Genomic DNA, 17,762 nt, shown 5'->3' on the forward strand with positions numbered 1-17,762 from the left:
TTATACATATATATACACACACACATATATATGTGTGTATATATCCCTTTTCATATCACTTTCATTGTAGGCTACTGCAAGTATTGAATACAGTTCTCTGTGCTATACAGTAGGACCTTGTTTATTTTATACATAGCAGTTATTACCTGCAAATCCCAAACTCCCAGTTTATCCCTCCCCACCCCCTTTCCCCACTTTTAACCGTAAGTTTGTTTTCTATGTCTGTGAGCCTGTTGCTGTTTTGTAAATAAGCTCATCTGTCTCATTTAAGATTCCACACATAAGTGATATCATATGGTATTTTTCTTTCTCTTTCTGAAGATTTTTTTAAAAGTATTCCATCAGCCCAGGCTCAGATGTCTTATGAAAATTTGTAGTGCTAAATAGTGATAATCCATACTCTAAATCAGTGGCCTGTCATACTACAAATTCCTTGATTATTTTTTGAACCATCAAGAGGGTCTGGAATTCTGTAACATCCTATAAATTAACTGGGGTGGTGTTGAAGCAGGCATGTTCACTGGTAACAGTGTACTTCGAAAATCAGAATAACGGTCCCCCAATGATGTCCACATCCTGATCTCTGAAATTTGTGATTAGGCTGCCTTACATGGAAAAAGGAACTTTGCAGATGTGATTAAGTTAATAATCTTGAAATCAGGAGATGACCCAGCTGGGCCCTTATAAGAAGGAAGAAGTAGGGCTGGAGTCCAAGACAAAGACCGGGAGATGCTACAATGCTGTCTTTGAAGCTGGAGGATGGGGCCATGAGCCAACAAATACAGGCAGCCTCTAGAAGGCAGAGAAGGCTAGGAAATGATTCTCTGCTAGACCTTTCAAAAAGGACCCAGCCCTGCCAACACCTTGACTTTACAACTTCCGACCTCCAGGACCGACGATGATAAATTCATGTTGTTTTAAGCCCCTCTGGTGAACTGTTACAACAGCAACAGGAAACTAACACATGTATCAAGCTGTGCACATAGGATCCGCATATTTTGCTGTCTATATGTAAATTCAAAAGTTTCCCTAAAAGAAATGTAGTATAAGAATCTGGACAATTCTTTCTTTAAACAAAGTGGAAAATAGTAATTAAAGTGTCGCGTCCATCACCACCAAAACTGCACTGGAAATACGTTACAGACGTTAGCATAATAAATCTCCTTAAAATGGATTTTATCAAATCCTTCTCACTGACTGGGGGGGAGACTATTTAACTTTAGGTCCTCCTCGAAGCACGGCTCTGCCTCATCTTTAACCTCAGAAATTCTCCCCAACAAGCTGGGACTCCAGACATGGATTCCAAATCTTTTTTCTACCCAAATTAAAAGCAAGTCTTTGAAGCGTTAGCCCCCACAACTTCCGAAGCTGTAAGCAGCGGTGGACCAAGGGATAGACCGAAATGGGGCAGCGGGCCGGCCTGGCAGGACCACGGTGCCACCAATGTGTTTAGAACAGTGAGGAAAACCCACTTTTCAGTGGGGCTTTGTTATTGTTGTTAAATCTCTACAGCAAATGCACATTATTCCTGCCCCCATGTGTTCTGTCACGGGCTGGAAGTTGGGTGTTAACCCTGAAATAACAGTGATCAATCTTGAGCAAGTGAGCCTCCCCTCAGGCTCCCCGAAGAGCTGTTGTAAAGTAGGGCACAGCCTAGTTTACAGTATACTTTAAAATTCTATTTTTTCCTAAAATGAGGTACAATAAAATCTTAATAAACGCTGCACAATTACTTCTTACATTTGAATCTACCTAATTACCTGATGAAACCACCACTGAGATCAAGGAGAAGATCATCTGTTCTGCAAGAGGGGCCTTAAAAGAATTTACTCATTAGGAGAAAAAGGTGTTTTGAATGCAATGCTCAGAAACAGTAAACTAAGGGATATAGCAAAGAAGCCATTCAAAAGCACACAGTTTGTCCTTGAGAAGAACCCCCAAATAGGTGAGAACAGGATACAAACTCTGTGGACATGCTGTTCACATAGTGTGTGACAGATTTGGCAGGGTGCCTGCTCTCTCAGATTTATCTCTGAAGGAAAGAAAAAAAAACAGTAAATGGGTATATCTAATCTTGGCTAAATAAAGCAAGCATTTCAATAGTCTAAATGGGAAATATTTGGAGAAAGGACAATAGATTTTCAATCACTAAAGAAAAAGCCAAGAGGACCTGGGAATGTTTCTAGTGACACAAATGGTGGCCAAGGGGGGCTGGCATTACCACCTCCCTGGCCTCCCAGCCAGATGCCCCTCACACGGGCTCCATGTGGGCATTGGTGGGGAAAAGCTTTCAGAATCCCAAAGGTACAAAGACACTAACCTAGAGAACAAGTCCAGCTAAAAAAAAAAGCTGATAACAGGAGGCAGACAGCTGGGCGAGTAACAGCACAAAAATCAGAGCCACCCATTTCTGAGCCCCTGCCATGTACACACCAGGCATGGCGCTGGGCACATGGTACGGATTTTTCTCATTTACTCCTCAGAAAAGGCCTAAGAATAGGAATTACTATTATCAGCCTTTTACGGAAGGGGAAACTACATTTGGAAAAGTCTAGTAACTGCCCACAACTAGAGAGGCAAGACTCAAACCCTAGGTCTGTCTAATTCTAAAACCGATATTCCTAACCACTCTGTGGACAGTCTCCCTGTGGGGTGACTGCCCACACACCTGCCCCTGCTGCCCGCGCACCCGGCTTCTGTTTGCCTCAGGACAGCCTGTCTCCCCGGGGAGCACTCCTGCTGGTGTAGGAGTGGGGATGCGGAAGAAAGCTCACCCACGTTCTAGAAGATGCCCTCGCTGCCCAAATGCCACTGCTACCACCTCCAACCAAGACATGAGCCCTAATCACGCCATGTCTCCTACCTTCCATACAAGATAGGATTCTGCTTTCCCAGAGAGTAGAGGTTAAATTGTAATGGACGCTTTATTTGTCAAGTCTTTCCCCAAAAAAGATATGACCTGCAGCAGGAGCCCCCCACGAGCCCCAGAGCTCTCCAGCGCTGAACTTGATGCCTTTCCCACTCTGGTTACACCTCACTTGTCGGGGGCCTGTTGAGGGGCTTCTGCTGCAGACGTCACAGGTCAGCCCAGATGCTGACCCTGCTCACACTGTCACTCCTCTCCCTCTGTCATCAGCCCGGAGAGTCCCAGCATCCAGCATGAGCTCCCGGATGCTAACAGGTCCACAGACTCATGCTGCTGGAGAGCCACTTTCCAGAAACCAGCCACAGCTCCAGTGCTCCACTACCTCCCCTCCCCCAGAGTCAGCTGTCACCTGCTCCAGGTCACCCGCCCTGTCCCTTCCTTCCCTTCCTTTTTTCTTTCCTCTCTCCCACCCTGCCTTCCCTCTTCTCCACTTCCTGTCGAATTTCTGGTCTCCCTCCTGCCCTTCTCCAGACTGGCTCGTCATCTCAGCTGAACTGCCTTTCACAGGCCTCCCCCACCCGCACCCATCAGCCTGCGAGCCCCACCCACAGACCCACAAAGAAATGTGGCGTCCCCCACTCAGACATGTGGTGTCAGAGAAAAGCCAACCCTTCAGACCGAGGCCCCAGAACAAAAGGCGTGGGGTCCCATGTAACATCTAAAGAGGGCTTGTCTGCTCAACGAGTAAACTGAGTTCATGCCTGGGGCCCCAGCCAAGCAGGCCTGCTAAAATATTAATTTTTATAAATAATCTTACAGGTAATATTTTTTGCAGCATCCAAATCATCACCACGGGAGAAATTAGAACTTTAGGACTTCCGTATACTTTATTTTGCAGTTTTGTTTTTGTTTTTTGTTTTTCATTTCTTTTTTAAGTCACAGATTGCACGGATGAGAAGGATCTGTAGTGAGGGCTTCTCATACCTTCAGACAGGCCTGCAGGGAACTGCAGGACCACAGAGGAGGCCGGGCAAGGGGACCACAGGGGCCCAAAGCCGTGTGTTACCTTTTCCATCCGCTCAATCAGCCTGTCCAGCTCCCCAATCCTCTGGTCCTTCTCCTCTAGGCTGATCTCTGCCGCTTGCATCTTTTTATTGGCTTCATCAATGGCTTTCAGAAAGCTATTGGTTTCTTCCTGCAAAAGAAACGCGCTCTCCTCAGCCATGGGGTCCCTACCAATCAGGGTCCGAACAGTGCAGGCCTTGCTAAATCATTGTGATTCCTTAAAAGTATGACGTGGGGGCCTCGAAGTGCCCCACAGACCGTGGACTCAAACTCTGTGGTTCTGGCTCTCACCTGTGAATACAGACGCATCACATGGCTTTTTACTGGGCTTAGTCATTTTTTCTCCTATCTTCTCCTGAGTCTTGATGTCTAAAAAGAGCCTGCAGATATTACTTATCCCCTGACTAGGCGCTCAGAGTGCCACCGTATCTGCCAACATGCAGGGAATTCGGGCTGGATCTGGAACTGAATGCAGAATGCCCAGATCCTTCCCCCGTACTGCAAAGCACCAGCTCAGCCCGTCCGTCAGCACACTGATTAAGCCTGGGAGGACACAAGGTAAGGCAGAATGGAGTCCTTGTCTCCAAGGAATTTATGTTCTTCTAGAGAAGCCAAGACGTGAGACGTGCGGCCCAGGTCTAGTAACAGGGCCCAGAGGATCCCACGGCAAAGGGAGAGCGGGTTCCCCAAGGACACTTCTAGCTGTGTGAGCGGGGAAGACCTCACTTGTGGGGAGGGTGGCGTTTTTAAGGCTTTGGGGGAGCTTGGGTAGGATCGAGGATGGGGAAGGAGGAAGGGCACCATTGCAGGGAAGCCCAGGATCTGCTTGGATGCTGGAAATGGTCAGACTAGCTAGAGAAAGGGGTGCGTGGAGAGACAGAGACTGGGGACCACTCCGGGCAGGGAGGTGGGTGAGTAGAGGGAGGGGAGGGGAGCGAATGGGTAAATAATAAATTCCTCAACCCGTCACCTCTGTTAGAGTCCACTAACTCACCTGGGAGCAGAACCCTCCCAGTTACAGCTCATCGACAATAATGAAGCCCAGACTGTCGTGACTCCATCGGCGGCGAGCGCATACCCACCAGGAGCGCCTCCTTCTCCGCACTGTGCCGCTGCTGCTCTTCGCGGAGCTTGTCCTCGTACTGGCTGTACAGCTTCCTGGTCATCTCTCTCATCACCTCGGCGTTGGCCTCCTGGGAGCATTCCACCTGCAACGAGACTCACGTCAGAGCTGCGGCTCTGGCGGGTTCCAGGGGAATCCGCCCCTTTCGCTCTGTCTCAGGCGTGGACTCACAGAGGAGCCAGGGTTCTGCAGGAGACAGGCAGCAGGAACTAACGGGGAACGGGACGGCAGGAAGAAGGCAACGGGGTGATCCGGTGCACAGAAAATAAACAGCAGCACCTTACACTCATTTATTTGTTAACATCAGGAAAAAGTGCTCCACGTGAGTAAATTTTCCAAAGGCAGACACATACCTGAGTATCAACACTCCCCCCAAATTTAGCCATTTTTAAACTGAATGCTCTCCAAAATGTGTCCAAGCTCCACTGTCTCATTAACCCCTTTCTTCAGTGACTCTCCCTGTCTAATGTTCTTTTGCTTTTATTATCAGTTTGAACAAACCTTTTTCTCTGGTTAATATACCCACACTCTAATTGGCATCAGAAAGATAATGCTGTTATAATTCTCGAGTGTTCTGTTGTAGGGCTGAAAATAAGATCACTAGGTTATCAGAATTGGGTCAGAGTAGGATAAACTATAAAATTAACAATTTATATCTTATAATATAAATTTAAAGAAATTTTTTAAGTTTCCTATAAGAGGAAGGAGGGATTAAGAGAAAAAAGATACTACAGATTTAGATGCTCTAATTCTGAATATATTTTGTTTTGTAGACTTGAGTTTCAAACCAAGTAAATAATTTACCTGTTATAAAAATCAAATTTCAAACAATTATCTACCAAGATCATTCACTGGGAAATTAAGCCTTTTCAACAAATGGCACTGGGGACAATCAGATTGGTCACATGCAAAAGAATGACACTGGAAAAAAAAAACAAGAATGACACTGGATCCCTAATATACCATATACAAAAATTAACTCAAAATGGATTAAAGGCTTAAACGTGAAAGCCAAAACTACAAAACTCTTAGAAGAAAAACATAAGGCAAACCTTCGTGACCTCTGATTAAGTGATGGCTTCTTGGGTATGACATCAAAAGCACAAGCGACAAAAAATGGATAAATAAGACGTGACCAATATTCAATATTAAAAACTCCTGTGCTTCAAAGGATATTATCAATAAACTGAAAAGACAACACAGAGAGTGGGGGGCAGTATTTGCAAATTACATATCTAATACTTGTATCTGGAATATATATAAAGACTCTTACAACTCAATAATAAAATATACATAACCCAATTTAAAAATGGGCAAAGGATTTGACAGACACCAGAGAAGACATACAAATGGCCCACAAGCACAAGAGACAATGCTCAACATCACTAGTTATCAAGGAAACGCAAAACTGCAGGGAGCTACCACTTCCCCTCCACTTGGACGCTGTAACCAGTAAGACAGAGTGTTGACGGGGATGGGGAGAAACCAGAATCCTCCTACACGGCTGGTGGGAGTGTAAAATGGTGCAGGTGTACCTACAGGTTACCTTTCATATTGTTTGTTTGGCTTTTTCCCCCATGTGCATTTATTACTTAAAAAAATTTTTCTAAGTTAGAAAGCAGGGAGGCCTTTGAAGAGAAGCTGCCCACGTAGAGTTGAGGGCACGCCATTAGCTGCACTGGCCAATCAGTCTCTTGGAAGGACTTACACTCGTGTAAGAAATCTGGACTCAATGCTTTCCGTACCTTTGCACTTTCCCAAATGTTGCCTTTGGAAACATTCCCGCCTGGCTCGGGGGACCCTAAGCTGGGGGCTCCTGGGGGGCTTGCACAGGCCCAGCTTAGGAGATGAGAAAAAACAGAGCAGGCTTATGTTGAAGGTGGCTCGTGTTTCCCTTCTGCCCAGGCTCTGCCCTCGCCTGTGAACTTCAGGCCACTGATACTACGCCTCCAAAGGTTTCCTCATGTCTCTCCCTTCCAGCTTACTGCTCGGTCAAGACTGCTGAGCTGGCTGGGTACCCAGCCTCTGGATAAGGAAGGTGTACTGCGACCTCCATAGGCTGCAGGGTGTTCACTTCAAAGACTGGCCCGAAGTCACACTTGATGCCCTCTGGTTCTCCCTTCTAATCACTAGGCACTTTGAAGAAGCCACAAAACGGGAACTCCTGAACAGAGATTATCATGAGCTGAGAGAGACCCAGTGTGTCCCGCAGCCCATCGCCACTTTGGAACAGGTTCTGTCCCTCACGTCCTGTTTACTCAGCATCCATGTCGTATGAAATACTCTCAGTCCTGTAACTTTTTTAAATGATTACGTTGGGGATAAAGGAAAGCATTAATCTCTAAAACAGGCACATGTAGGCCAGATTTAGAGACCTGGTCTCCCCAACACCGCAGCACCCCTGGAACAGACAGGAAAGCACAGCACAGGTGCACAGAGCAGACAGTGGAATGAATTACTCAGTAAAGCTCCTACACTGAGGAAAGGACATGAAACAGTCATTTCAGACTTTCTCAGCCACAACCCCCCCTTTTTTTTTTCAAAGTAACTCTCACCCAGAAATATAATACATGCAAGAGTAAGTGGAAGTCCAGCCCTGTTCGAAGAGAAAGCGAAGGGGAGCTGGTCTACTCCGTAGCCCTCTGGTCCTTACCCTCCCCTGGTGGCCATGTCTGGCCAAGTGGATGGTGACCGCACAACCACGGGTGGCAGTGAGAGACCATGCAGCCCATGCTCGCCTTCCAGCCCTCCCTGGGCAGCCCTTAGAGAGGGGACCACTGTGTTCCCCTAACTAAATGCTCAGCACCTCCTTTCACTCCCGCACGTACTCTGGTTTGAGCAATAACCACGTGGAGAAACCACACATCAGGCATCTTCTCTAGCACAGCCTAAGACCATGCAAACCACAGTCTGAAAACCAGAGACTTAGATGAGAACAGATTCATTCAGGAAATCACGTGAGTGGCTTCCGCGAGCCACTCGTGGGTCTGCTCCTGCACTGGGGAGGAAATCGACCCCTGCTTCAAATTTGGAAGGAGCACCAACACCCTCCGGGGCCTTAGAAGCCGAGCTGAGGACCAAGCACAGCCTAGTGGGCAGGAGGGACACTGCCCAGGTCCTTGGTCACCCACCTGTTTTCTTCCTGGCTGCCCCTCAGCTCTTTGCTGTCAAACCAGACAGAAAGGCCTCAGAACCTCAGAGAAAATCTAAACAGTGAAGCTTCTGAGGTCCCAGACCAGTAGGCATCCCAGGTGCCTTCTTGGTACAGAAGAGCAGTGCCCGGATGACTGTCTCGGCAGCCCCTAAGGCCACTGGGGCCAAGGCAGGAGTGCACCATGCTGGGGTATACACGGGCACCCCCAATCTGGGCTGGCAGCTGTGAACACAGAAACCCCTTCAGCACCTTCAAGTCAAGCCCTGTGGGGTTGGCCACAAAAGGGTGGGAAATGCAATAAAGAAGACAACAGAGACAAGAAAATGGGAGAGCTGATGGGGGAAGAGAGGAGAGAAAGGTGAGCAGGAACTTTGCGCTCCTGGACTTTACCTTCATTTTCAGCAGCTGGTTTTCAACCTGCGCTACCTCTAACTGCCTCTGCTTTTCCCGCAGCTTCTCCACGGAGGCTTCATATGTCTGCTGCAGACTTCGGATTTGATCCTTAATGTTGCTATTTTCCAAAGTAACATCCACAAGGGTTTTCTGTTGGGATGAAAAAAAAAACAAAACCAGATCCAGTGGTGCGAGAACACGTGGCCAGAGTCACGCCCCGGGACGTCCCTTTGTCATCAGCTGCTGAGCTGGACATCAGCCCGCAGGAGCTGCAAGGCTGGGACCCCGATGTCTGAACGGCTGTGGCCCCCACAGCGGTCAGCAGGTCTGCCCCCCGTGGCTGGGTGGGCCAGCCAGTCCCCTCCATGGCACCCCACAGCTGCTGCCAGCACCACCTGCTGCTGCTTAGGATGGATGGGAATGGTTAAAAACCTTTTCCAAGGGAAAGTGTTCATAATACATCATTTCACATAGGAAAAAAAATGAGTTTGAAAATAGTAAGTACAGAAGAATCCCATTTGGAAAAAAAAGCATAAGCATGTTCAAATGTGTTCGTGCACAGGAGGAAGAAAAAGACTAGGAAGAGAGTCACTGAAACCCCAATAAGAAGTTTTCACGATGGGATAGGATTATGGATGGTGTTTCTTTTCTTCTTTGTATTTTCTATATTTTCCAAATTCCCAAATTGAAATCGGAAGACAAAATCGGTGTTGTGTAGAATGGAGACACTCCCCTTTTCCCTCGGACGGGCTGTTCCCATCTGTACTTATCGAGACGACCTGCCATGACAACGTGGTTGAGGTTACCATAACATCTGCAGAGGCTCCACCTTCCTCCCTCAGGTAGAGAAGGGCAGTGATGAAGGGAGTACCAGGGAACAGAGTGTGTGACTCAGAAAAGTGCGTGACAGATGTCAAAAGCCTGTTGATTATTGCTCTAGGCCGCCCGCTGGGACAGGAATGTTTAATACTGCTGCTATTCCATGCTTCAGGTCACCTGCTGAACTCTCCTTCCAGAGAAATGGCGTCTCTATCTCCAGAATTCCTGTCACTGGACACAGACTTATGGGCCCCTCCTACCACCTCCCCGAGTCACCGACAGCTTTATATTAGAAGATCTGGAAACTCTGGTATCAGACACACTTTCTAACACCTGAGTCCTCTTTGTCAATGACTCGTCGCTAAAGCTCCCCCAACTCCGCAGCTTCCACTTTGAATAATTAGACTCAATCCTAAACCTACCTGAGTCAGGAGAAAGGATTTTCAATGGTGGTAAATAGACATGAAAGAAAGTACAGAAGCCACTTGGAAACCAGAATCCCAGAACACTGAAGCTGCAAGGAGCTTTAGAAGCCACCTGGCCCAACCACCCCGCTCCAACCACCCCTGGCTTTTCAGAGCCCAGTATCGTGCTCATGACCCTGTATCCGGACCAAGAGAGCAGGGTTGCAGCCCTGGCTCTGCCACTAGCTAGACACCTTGTTCAAGTCATTTCTCTCTGTTGGCCTCAGTTTGCTTACACAAAACAAGGGGACTGGGGATCATCTCAACAGTTCTTTCCAGCTCTGACAATCTAGAAAACCAAACAAACCAAGGATCTGGTCTTATTGTCAGTAACAATGAAAATGGGGTAGACTGGACAACAGAAGGGGTCAGAGCCTTGCAGAAGAAGCCAACTATCTTCAGACCCAGTTGGGTTTCCTGGACATGGCATGGCACCTTTCCTTCCTCCTCTTCCTCCTCCCCTTGCCTTTTTTTTTTTTTTTAAGACGATGGTTTTTAATCTTTTCATTATAAGGCTCCTCTGTCTGCCCTGGAATAAGAGACAAGCCCATAACTAGAAATCAGTCAGGGGGCCCTGGGTTAGGGTTGACCCTGTTCTAACAGTTGACCTGAAGTAAATGCCTGGACTGTCGGCGGTGTGGACAAAAAATATTGCCTTCTATTCCAGTAAGCAAAGAATGTTGCCTGCCATTCGGGTAAACGATGAATTTTCCCCACCATCAAACCATCAGCCAGTGCTGTCACACCCCTCACCCCTCCAAAGATGCACCTGAGGGGAATTCAGGATGGAAAAAACAGGATTCTGGCCCTGGGCAGTGAAGTTGCACATCAAAGAAGTCACTTCAACGAGCCCAGACTTGTATTCTTCCCATACATAGAAAAGCACTAAAAATCATTAACTTAAGATGTCTGTTCTTTATGATTAACTATAATCTTTACACGTTTGACTACATGGTTTTGGGTTTTTGGGTTTCTTTTTTCCCCATCAAAAAAATCCTGTATGTGCTGGCTCCTCCCTTACCTCATCAGAACAGTCCCTCAGAGCTCCCTCAGTACTGACTCGAGGGCTTAGCAGCCCTTTGTGAAGTCCCTGAATAAAATGCAACTTACAACTTCTAACTGTGCATTTTTCTCAGTCAACAGTGGGATGGCAAATGAAAAGTATGATGGGGAAGAAAACCTCGATACCAACCAGATCTGAACGCAGGTGAGGGACAGCATTTCCTGGTTGGCCCGGAGTGAGGAGATGTCCATGAGGGAAGGAAGGGGAGCCTGGGTGAGCCCCCTGGATGGCAGGAGGAAGGGAAAACAAAGGCTACTGAATGAGCCAGACCCAAAGTAGGGCTTGGCCTGAGGCCAGGGGAAAGCTGGCATGAACTATGGAGAGCCAGGAAAAGGGTGGGACATGGAGGCCCCACCAGAAATGGGCCTCCCAGACAAATCCAAACACAAGGCCCACCCAGAAGCACGGTGGGACCGTGGCCCAGTTTTGCTCTTGGCACCACTGCCCAAACAGCTGTTAGTAGAGAATACCAGATCCTAGCGGAAGTGGATAATCTCAGCATGAAACTCTGTTTGCTTATCTAGCAGATTATTTATAGAGAACCAGAAAGGATGTGAAATCGCTTGTGGAAACTTCAAGAGGAGGGTAAAAAGCTAAGAGCCAAAGAAAGGTGGAAGCGGGCAGAAACTATTGTTTACATGTTTGGAAATTAAAGCCAAGGGAAGCTGCTTCCGGGGAATATAATGTTCTGCTCTGAACATTTTCAAGTTAATTTGCATGTTGGATGGGGGGCTCCATTGGAAGAGCAATGGGCAACATTCAAGGGGTTAACTCCTAGCAAATCAAACTGATCAAGACAGCAATCACCTTAAAGTGGGCTGACACACACATTTGCACAAATGTAGGATTCTGGCTCTTTTTATTTCTCTGCCAGGTACTATAAGATGTTTTTTGGAATGCATATGATCTCTTTCAATGCAAAATAATTTCTAAATTGGGAAAAAGTGCTAATAGCCTTTAGGAGTCGTCATGAATGAAGACACACTGCCTTTGGTTATGTCTGTCTTCTCTGTGATTGCTGGAGCTTCTCGAAACACTGGGCTTTGGGGAGCCAGCTGATGTGCTGTTTCAAGCACGGACACCTAAGACCACTTGGGGATCTAGTGGATTACGTGACATCTTGATCTCTGAACTCAGGATCTAAGCCCCCATTTTAATAAGAGCAGAAACAACTCCAGCTCCAAGGTGTAGAGTCTCAGCTTGGAAGCCCTTCCTTCAACCTCCTTCCTTCACTGTCTTCCTGGCTCAGCCTTGACTGCGGCCATGTGTAAAGGATTCTCAATAACGCCTTACTTTTCTACAAAGACTAGGGGCCCACTTGTGGCTAAGCACGCCTGCACTGTCACAGGGGACACCCAGGCCACCAAGGGGCAGATGAATACCTGCAGGCTGATGGAGTCTGACGTCAAAGCCGAGTTCATGGCATTGAAACTGTCCAGGGCTGACGACTGTGTTTGGATGTGACTCTCCAGGTAGCCCTGCTGAGCCTGGGAGACCTGGACAGATGGAGGAGATGGTTACACACAGCCAGTCCACACACACTCACAACCACCTCCCATCCGGCGGGGACTTGCCCCTGACAGCAGCCACGTCCACGTCAATGGTACTTCAAGTACAGCTTTAAATTAACAAGTCAACATCGGCATGACCCGGGAGCAGAAAGACAAGACTGCTCTTCCTCTGGATAACATTCACACATGCCCCCACAGGGCCTCACTCAGTCCTCACAACACCACGTGGCAGCCGTAACGTTCCCTTTTAAAGGGAGGAAGCAGAATCAGAGTTAAGGGGTTTGCACACAAATAGCTAAGCGGCACAGTTACCTCCAGAGCCAGAACCCAGCTGGAATACCTTCCTGAGCCATCCTGCTCTTCCTCCTCAGCCGGGAAGGAACATCCTTTGGGCTCACCCAGTTCTCAAGAGCTGTGTTATGCTGTCTTTGTTGGATGTGTGTTTAACATGTTTGTGAGTGCTTCATCAGAGACCAGTCTTAAAGCCAACTTTAAAGAAGGGCTGGATACAGAAAGGCCAGGAGGCGGCAGAACCGGGGTAAGGTTCTGGGAATGCTCAGGGGAGACCTGGGCGGACTGTGGGCACCACGGGGAGCAGCCAGGCACGAGAGAGCAGGAGGTGCACAACTGGGAGAGGGAGACAGAAGGGAAACAGCAGGCCAGGACCCAGAGCAGGAGGCGTGTTCTTGCTCAGCGTGCTCACATAGCAATAAGTTAGCACCTTAACCTGCCGACAGTCCATGGTGCGGCCTGGAGGAGGAGAGACTGTGGGCAGAGAGCCGGCGCTCCTAAGACAGTCCTAGCATGAGAATGAGGGTGTACAGGAGACGGCAGTGGAGAGCAAGGGGCAGAGACCTGTTTAGGCATCTATTGCAAATCCAATCCTCTGGCTTTAATTACAGTCATTAGTGTCAGTGGACGGCAGGGTGAATTTCCAAGGGTGGTGAAAATTTCACAAACCTCCTCCTCTGTGTCAGTGAGAATGGGTTAGGTGGGTATGTTTACATAACCTCACCCCTATGATCAAGGCAGTAAGACTTACTTAAGCAGACAATTTCACAACCCGGCCATGAACTAGACTCTAACACATGACTGCTGTGACCGTGCTTCTTCCTTGCAGACGTTAAGGGTTATGGAAAGCATGTCATCATACATAATGGACTTTTTTTTTCCTTCAAGATTATTAATCAAAAATATTAAAAAAATTTTTTTCTCCCATAAGCATTTGCTTGATTAAACTAAAGGAAAGTTATTTTTTCTTAAATTTTTGAGTAGGTAATACATTCACCGAGTTCATCATTTTAAAAGCAGAACAGGTACACGCTAAAATAAATCTCCCTTTCACCCTTGTCCCATCTGCTCTGTTACCACCTCACCCACTCTGCACTTGGCTCCACTCAAGCAGGAACCACTGTTAATTACTTTTGCGACATCCTTCGAGTAACTTTTTGTGCACATGTAAAACAATCTGGACGTATTTATTTCCCCCTCTTGGATTACGTTAATGTTAGAACACTATACATGATTATTTCCCTGTATCTTGCTTTTTTCACCGTCTACTCTTTATATCTTTGAAATTTTTTAATCTCTCTTTCTGAAGAGCTTACTCACTTTTTTTTTTTTTTTGGTTTTAGAACTCTGTGTATTGTACTGTAGAGATACAATTTATTTTACTTTCCACTTCTTAATAGACATGCAGGTTTCCAATCTTACTATTACAAACAGAGCTTAACAACTAAATTCATACATATGTCATTTCACATATGTGAGGATTTATCTATGGAATAAATTTTTAGGAATAAAATTGCTGAGTCCAAGGAGGTAGGCATTTGCAATTTGGGTAGATACTGCAAGTTACATTCCAACGGCAGCCTGCCTGCTCCCCACCGCGCCGCTCCTGCAGCGTCCAGTCCCACTCCTGCAGTTCTGCTAGTCCTCTGGGTAAAAAGGACAGAGCAGGACTGTTTGAGTTCCTCTTACGAGAATGAGGCAGAGCATCCTGTCGTGCATTTAAGGGTCTTTATCGCTCCTTCACTGTAAGTTATCTGTAACAGATACTGTGCCTGTTTGTATGAGCTGTGGCCTTTTTCTTCTTGACTCATGGGTGCTCTTTAAATACTCAGGATATTAGCCGAGTGTCTATGATATGAAGGCAAATAACTTTTCCCAGTTTGTCCCTTGCCTTTGACTTCAGTGTCTCTGCCAGCACTGGTTTTCATTTCAATGTAGCCAAAGTTGTATCAGTCTTTCCTTTCATGGTCTTGGGATTGCATGTCATAGTCAGAAAACACCTTCCCCTCTTGTAGAGTATAAAAGGATTCACACATATTTTCTTCTGACACTTTTAAGTTCCATTTTAGCATCTAGAGTCTTTGACCTGTTTAGAATTTATCCGGATATAAGTCTGTCCCAACAGCACATAGTGACCGGTCCCTTTGCCTCCCTTTATTTCAGATGCCACATTTATCATCTGTTGGGGTATATTTCTGAGCTTTTAGTCAATGATGTCTGTTTATGTGCTGACACTATACTATCTTATTCTCTGAGGCGTTCTCAATTTTTCATAACATTAATAGGGCTATTCTCTTTCACTGCCCTTTTTTCCCCAGAATTTCCTCAACTCTTCATGTTTGTTTTCTATATACCAAGGAATCACCTAATCTAGTTGTTAATAAAATAAAATAAAATAAAAATATGTTGGTATTTTTATTGAATTTTATTAAATTTGTGTATTAACTTGAATGATACAAACATATTATAATGCTGAACCTTCCTTCCTAGGTACATGGTGTGTCTTTCTACTTGTTAAAGTTTACCTCTAGGTCTTTGGTATTTTTTATGTAGCTGTTATTTCCTCTGGGTTTTGGGGGGTTTTTTTTGGTATACTGAAACCTATTTGTGTGTGTCTGTTAATCATTTATCTTGCTACCTTACACGATTCTTTTGGCTTTATAGTCGTGTTTTCATTGGTTCACTCGAGACTTCTGGGTATATAATCATACAGTTTATAAGCAGTGATAGCTTTGCATCTGCCTGTCCAGTTTATAAACCTCTGGATTTCCTTCTCTTGTTTAACTCCATCAGCTAGTCTCTCCGGAACGGTGCTAAGGAACAGCGTGGCAGCTGGCTTCCTTGTCTTGCTCCCGCCTTTGGAGGGAAAGCTTCCAATGTAAAGACTGTTCTTGTCCCCAGAGTTTTCCCTCAGATACTAAACTCCATTCTGTGACAAAATTCCCTCAGTTCTTTTAAAATATGAATCGATCCGTAAAAAACCAATGTACACTCAAACACCTTCAGGGACTAGCACCTGAGGCGGTGCTCTGCTCTAGCATCCTGCTGTATTTCCAAGTCACTGAGATGTTGACTTACTGATAGTTCCTGGGTGAGCTGTCGAATCTTCTGTCTCATTTCATCATAGTCCCCATACATTCTCTTCCTCACTTTTTCCAAAGTGGCTCTCACCTGCAGCCCACAAAGATGCTAGTTAGACAGCCAGCTACAACATTTTCAAGTGAGATTTCCAAAACGTTTAAGAAACCCTCATGAGAGAAGGACCTCACACAAAAACAGTCTCGGAACAAGACAATCTGGGACAGTAAAGGAGGGCATCACTCCTGATAGCCAGTTGGAAGCCAAGGGAATTGTCCGAATAACAAGGGTAATAATACATACACATATATTATGATTACATAAAATTATGATCATTAATAAATATTGATTATACAAATAAGAAGCTCTAAAGAAAAACCGGTTTGTTGCCATTTACCTGCCACCCTCAAAACCATATTCAGGCTAGACTTTCCCCTTTCCCTATCATACAGTTTTATAGGTAGAAAATTTTTAACAAGTTGACCTTGTAAAAATATGGCTAGGAGAACCGGAAAACCAAAAAGCAAAAGCCACCTCTAGTTTCCCCTATCTCGGCTCTGACTGCCAGAGAGTAATTAAGTGTCTGGGACGTGAGACAGGAAAGTATGAGCCCATACATGTGAGAGTCAGTTCCCCAATAATCACCAATACACAAGGCACTCAGTATAAGAAAAGTCAAGGTGACCCCCAAACACTTGTTTAAGTTTCTCTATAGTCCCACTTCCAGAGGAGTAATGGGGCCTTGTACATTTTTTTTAAAGACAAAAACCCTAACGTGTAGTCTCTGTCTCCTCCCTTCTTCTGGTGCCCCCTATGATGGACAAAGAAATCAGGGATCCTCAACAGAACAGGGAGTCTCAAGGGAGCCTCTGGAGCATCTATCAATGGAGAAGCTCAAAGGCAGACTTGGTTAGAGTGACGGGTATGTCAGGGACAGCACGCGGGGACTTAGTTTTGAAGCTGTGTTTTAAACTAGACTGCATGTTTATGGGGTGACTGAATATTGGTGGAGATTTCGGGGCAGGAGAGAGAGGGCAAGTCAAGACACCAAGCTTTCCCCAGATGAATTCTAATGACAGGGTCTACTTTCTTGCTATTAACTACAAACATTTTGGGGAAATGAGGCCAAAAGCACGACCTTTCACTCTGGGAAGGCGGGATGGCTTTCGTCCACAGCCCTGAGCTGGCTCTCGGGCTGCTCACCGGCGGAGAGTGGGTGGAGTTGCATGTCGCTCTCATTGGCAAAAGCTGCAGGAAGCCAGCTAAGCCAGAGTCACCCACTCTCAAGGGAGGGCAAACAAACCCATCAACACAGTCAGGAGTGAGTAGCCAGGGTGGATCTGAAGCCAGCCATAGAAGGTGGGACCTGGAAATTAATTTAAGTTGCAGATCACACTGGAGGTTGGCAATTCAGGTCAGAAACAGCCCTGTGACCTGGGCACCTGATGGCCTGAGCCTGCAATCTTGTCTTGGGCAATCTGCAACTCTCCCTCTGCTTAGAAGGTCTACCTCTGAAGTTGCACCATGTTATCTAGAGCACATCACTGAGGGAGGTCTCAGCATTTCCATGAGAAAAATACAGGAGACTAGGAAGGTGTGAGCTGCTCCTATACAGAAAAATTAGGAATGACGCTCTCTGAATGGTTCAAAATGATCTCTGGGGGCTGGACGTCTGGGCATCTGAAGCTGGCAATTATCATACATGTTCTGCATGTCTGTGTATGAGTGTAGCTTCTCTGGCTTTTCTTCATTTTCTCTGTTAAGCATTTATTATCTTTGGAAATCAAAACAAGATTTTTTTTATTCCTTAGAATTATGCAAGTATCCAAATCTTTTGAGACACATTAAAGAAGGTGCCCAAAGCATTTATTGTTTTTGATACTTGATTAAGAGATGTTCTTTTCGATAACTCAAACAAAAGCTGACAACATGTCT

General features: G+C 46.1%; 1 protein-coding gene across 3 annotated transcripts in view; it reads right to left on the reverse strand.

The window, feature by feature from the left end:
* The window catches only part of MYZAP (myocardial zonula adherens protein), a 105,545-nt gene that overhangs the window by 41,651 nt on the left and 46,132 nt on the right, over positions 1-17,762 (reverse strand). For all 3 annotated transcript variants that reach the window (XM_072962346.1, XM_006210965.4, XM_072962345.1), the window contains exons 4-8: positions 15,828-15,920; positions 12,330-12,443; positions 8,599-8,751; positions 5,014-5,139; positions 3,933-4,061 (exon numbers count right to left, since the gene is read on the reverse strand). In XM_072962346.1, coding sequence (XP_072818447.1) covers positions 3,933-4,061; positions 5,014-5,139; positions 8,599-8,751; positions 12,330-12,443; positions 15,828-15,920 — 615 coding nt within the window. The remainder of the gene's footprint in view (positions 1-3,932; positions 4,062-5,013; positions 5,140-8,598; positions 8,752-12,329; positions 12,444-15,827; positions 15,921-17,762) is intronic.

This window comes from Vicugna pacos, chromosome 6 (assembly GCF_048564905.1).
Source record: "Vicugna pacos chromosome 6, VicPac4, whole genome shotgun sequence".
Taxonomy (NCBI): Eukaryota; Metazoa; Chordata; class Mammalia; order Artiodactyla; family Camelidae; genus Vicugna; species Vicugna pacos.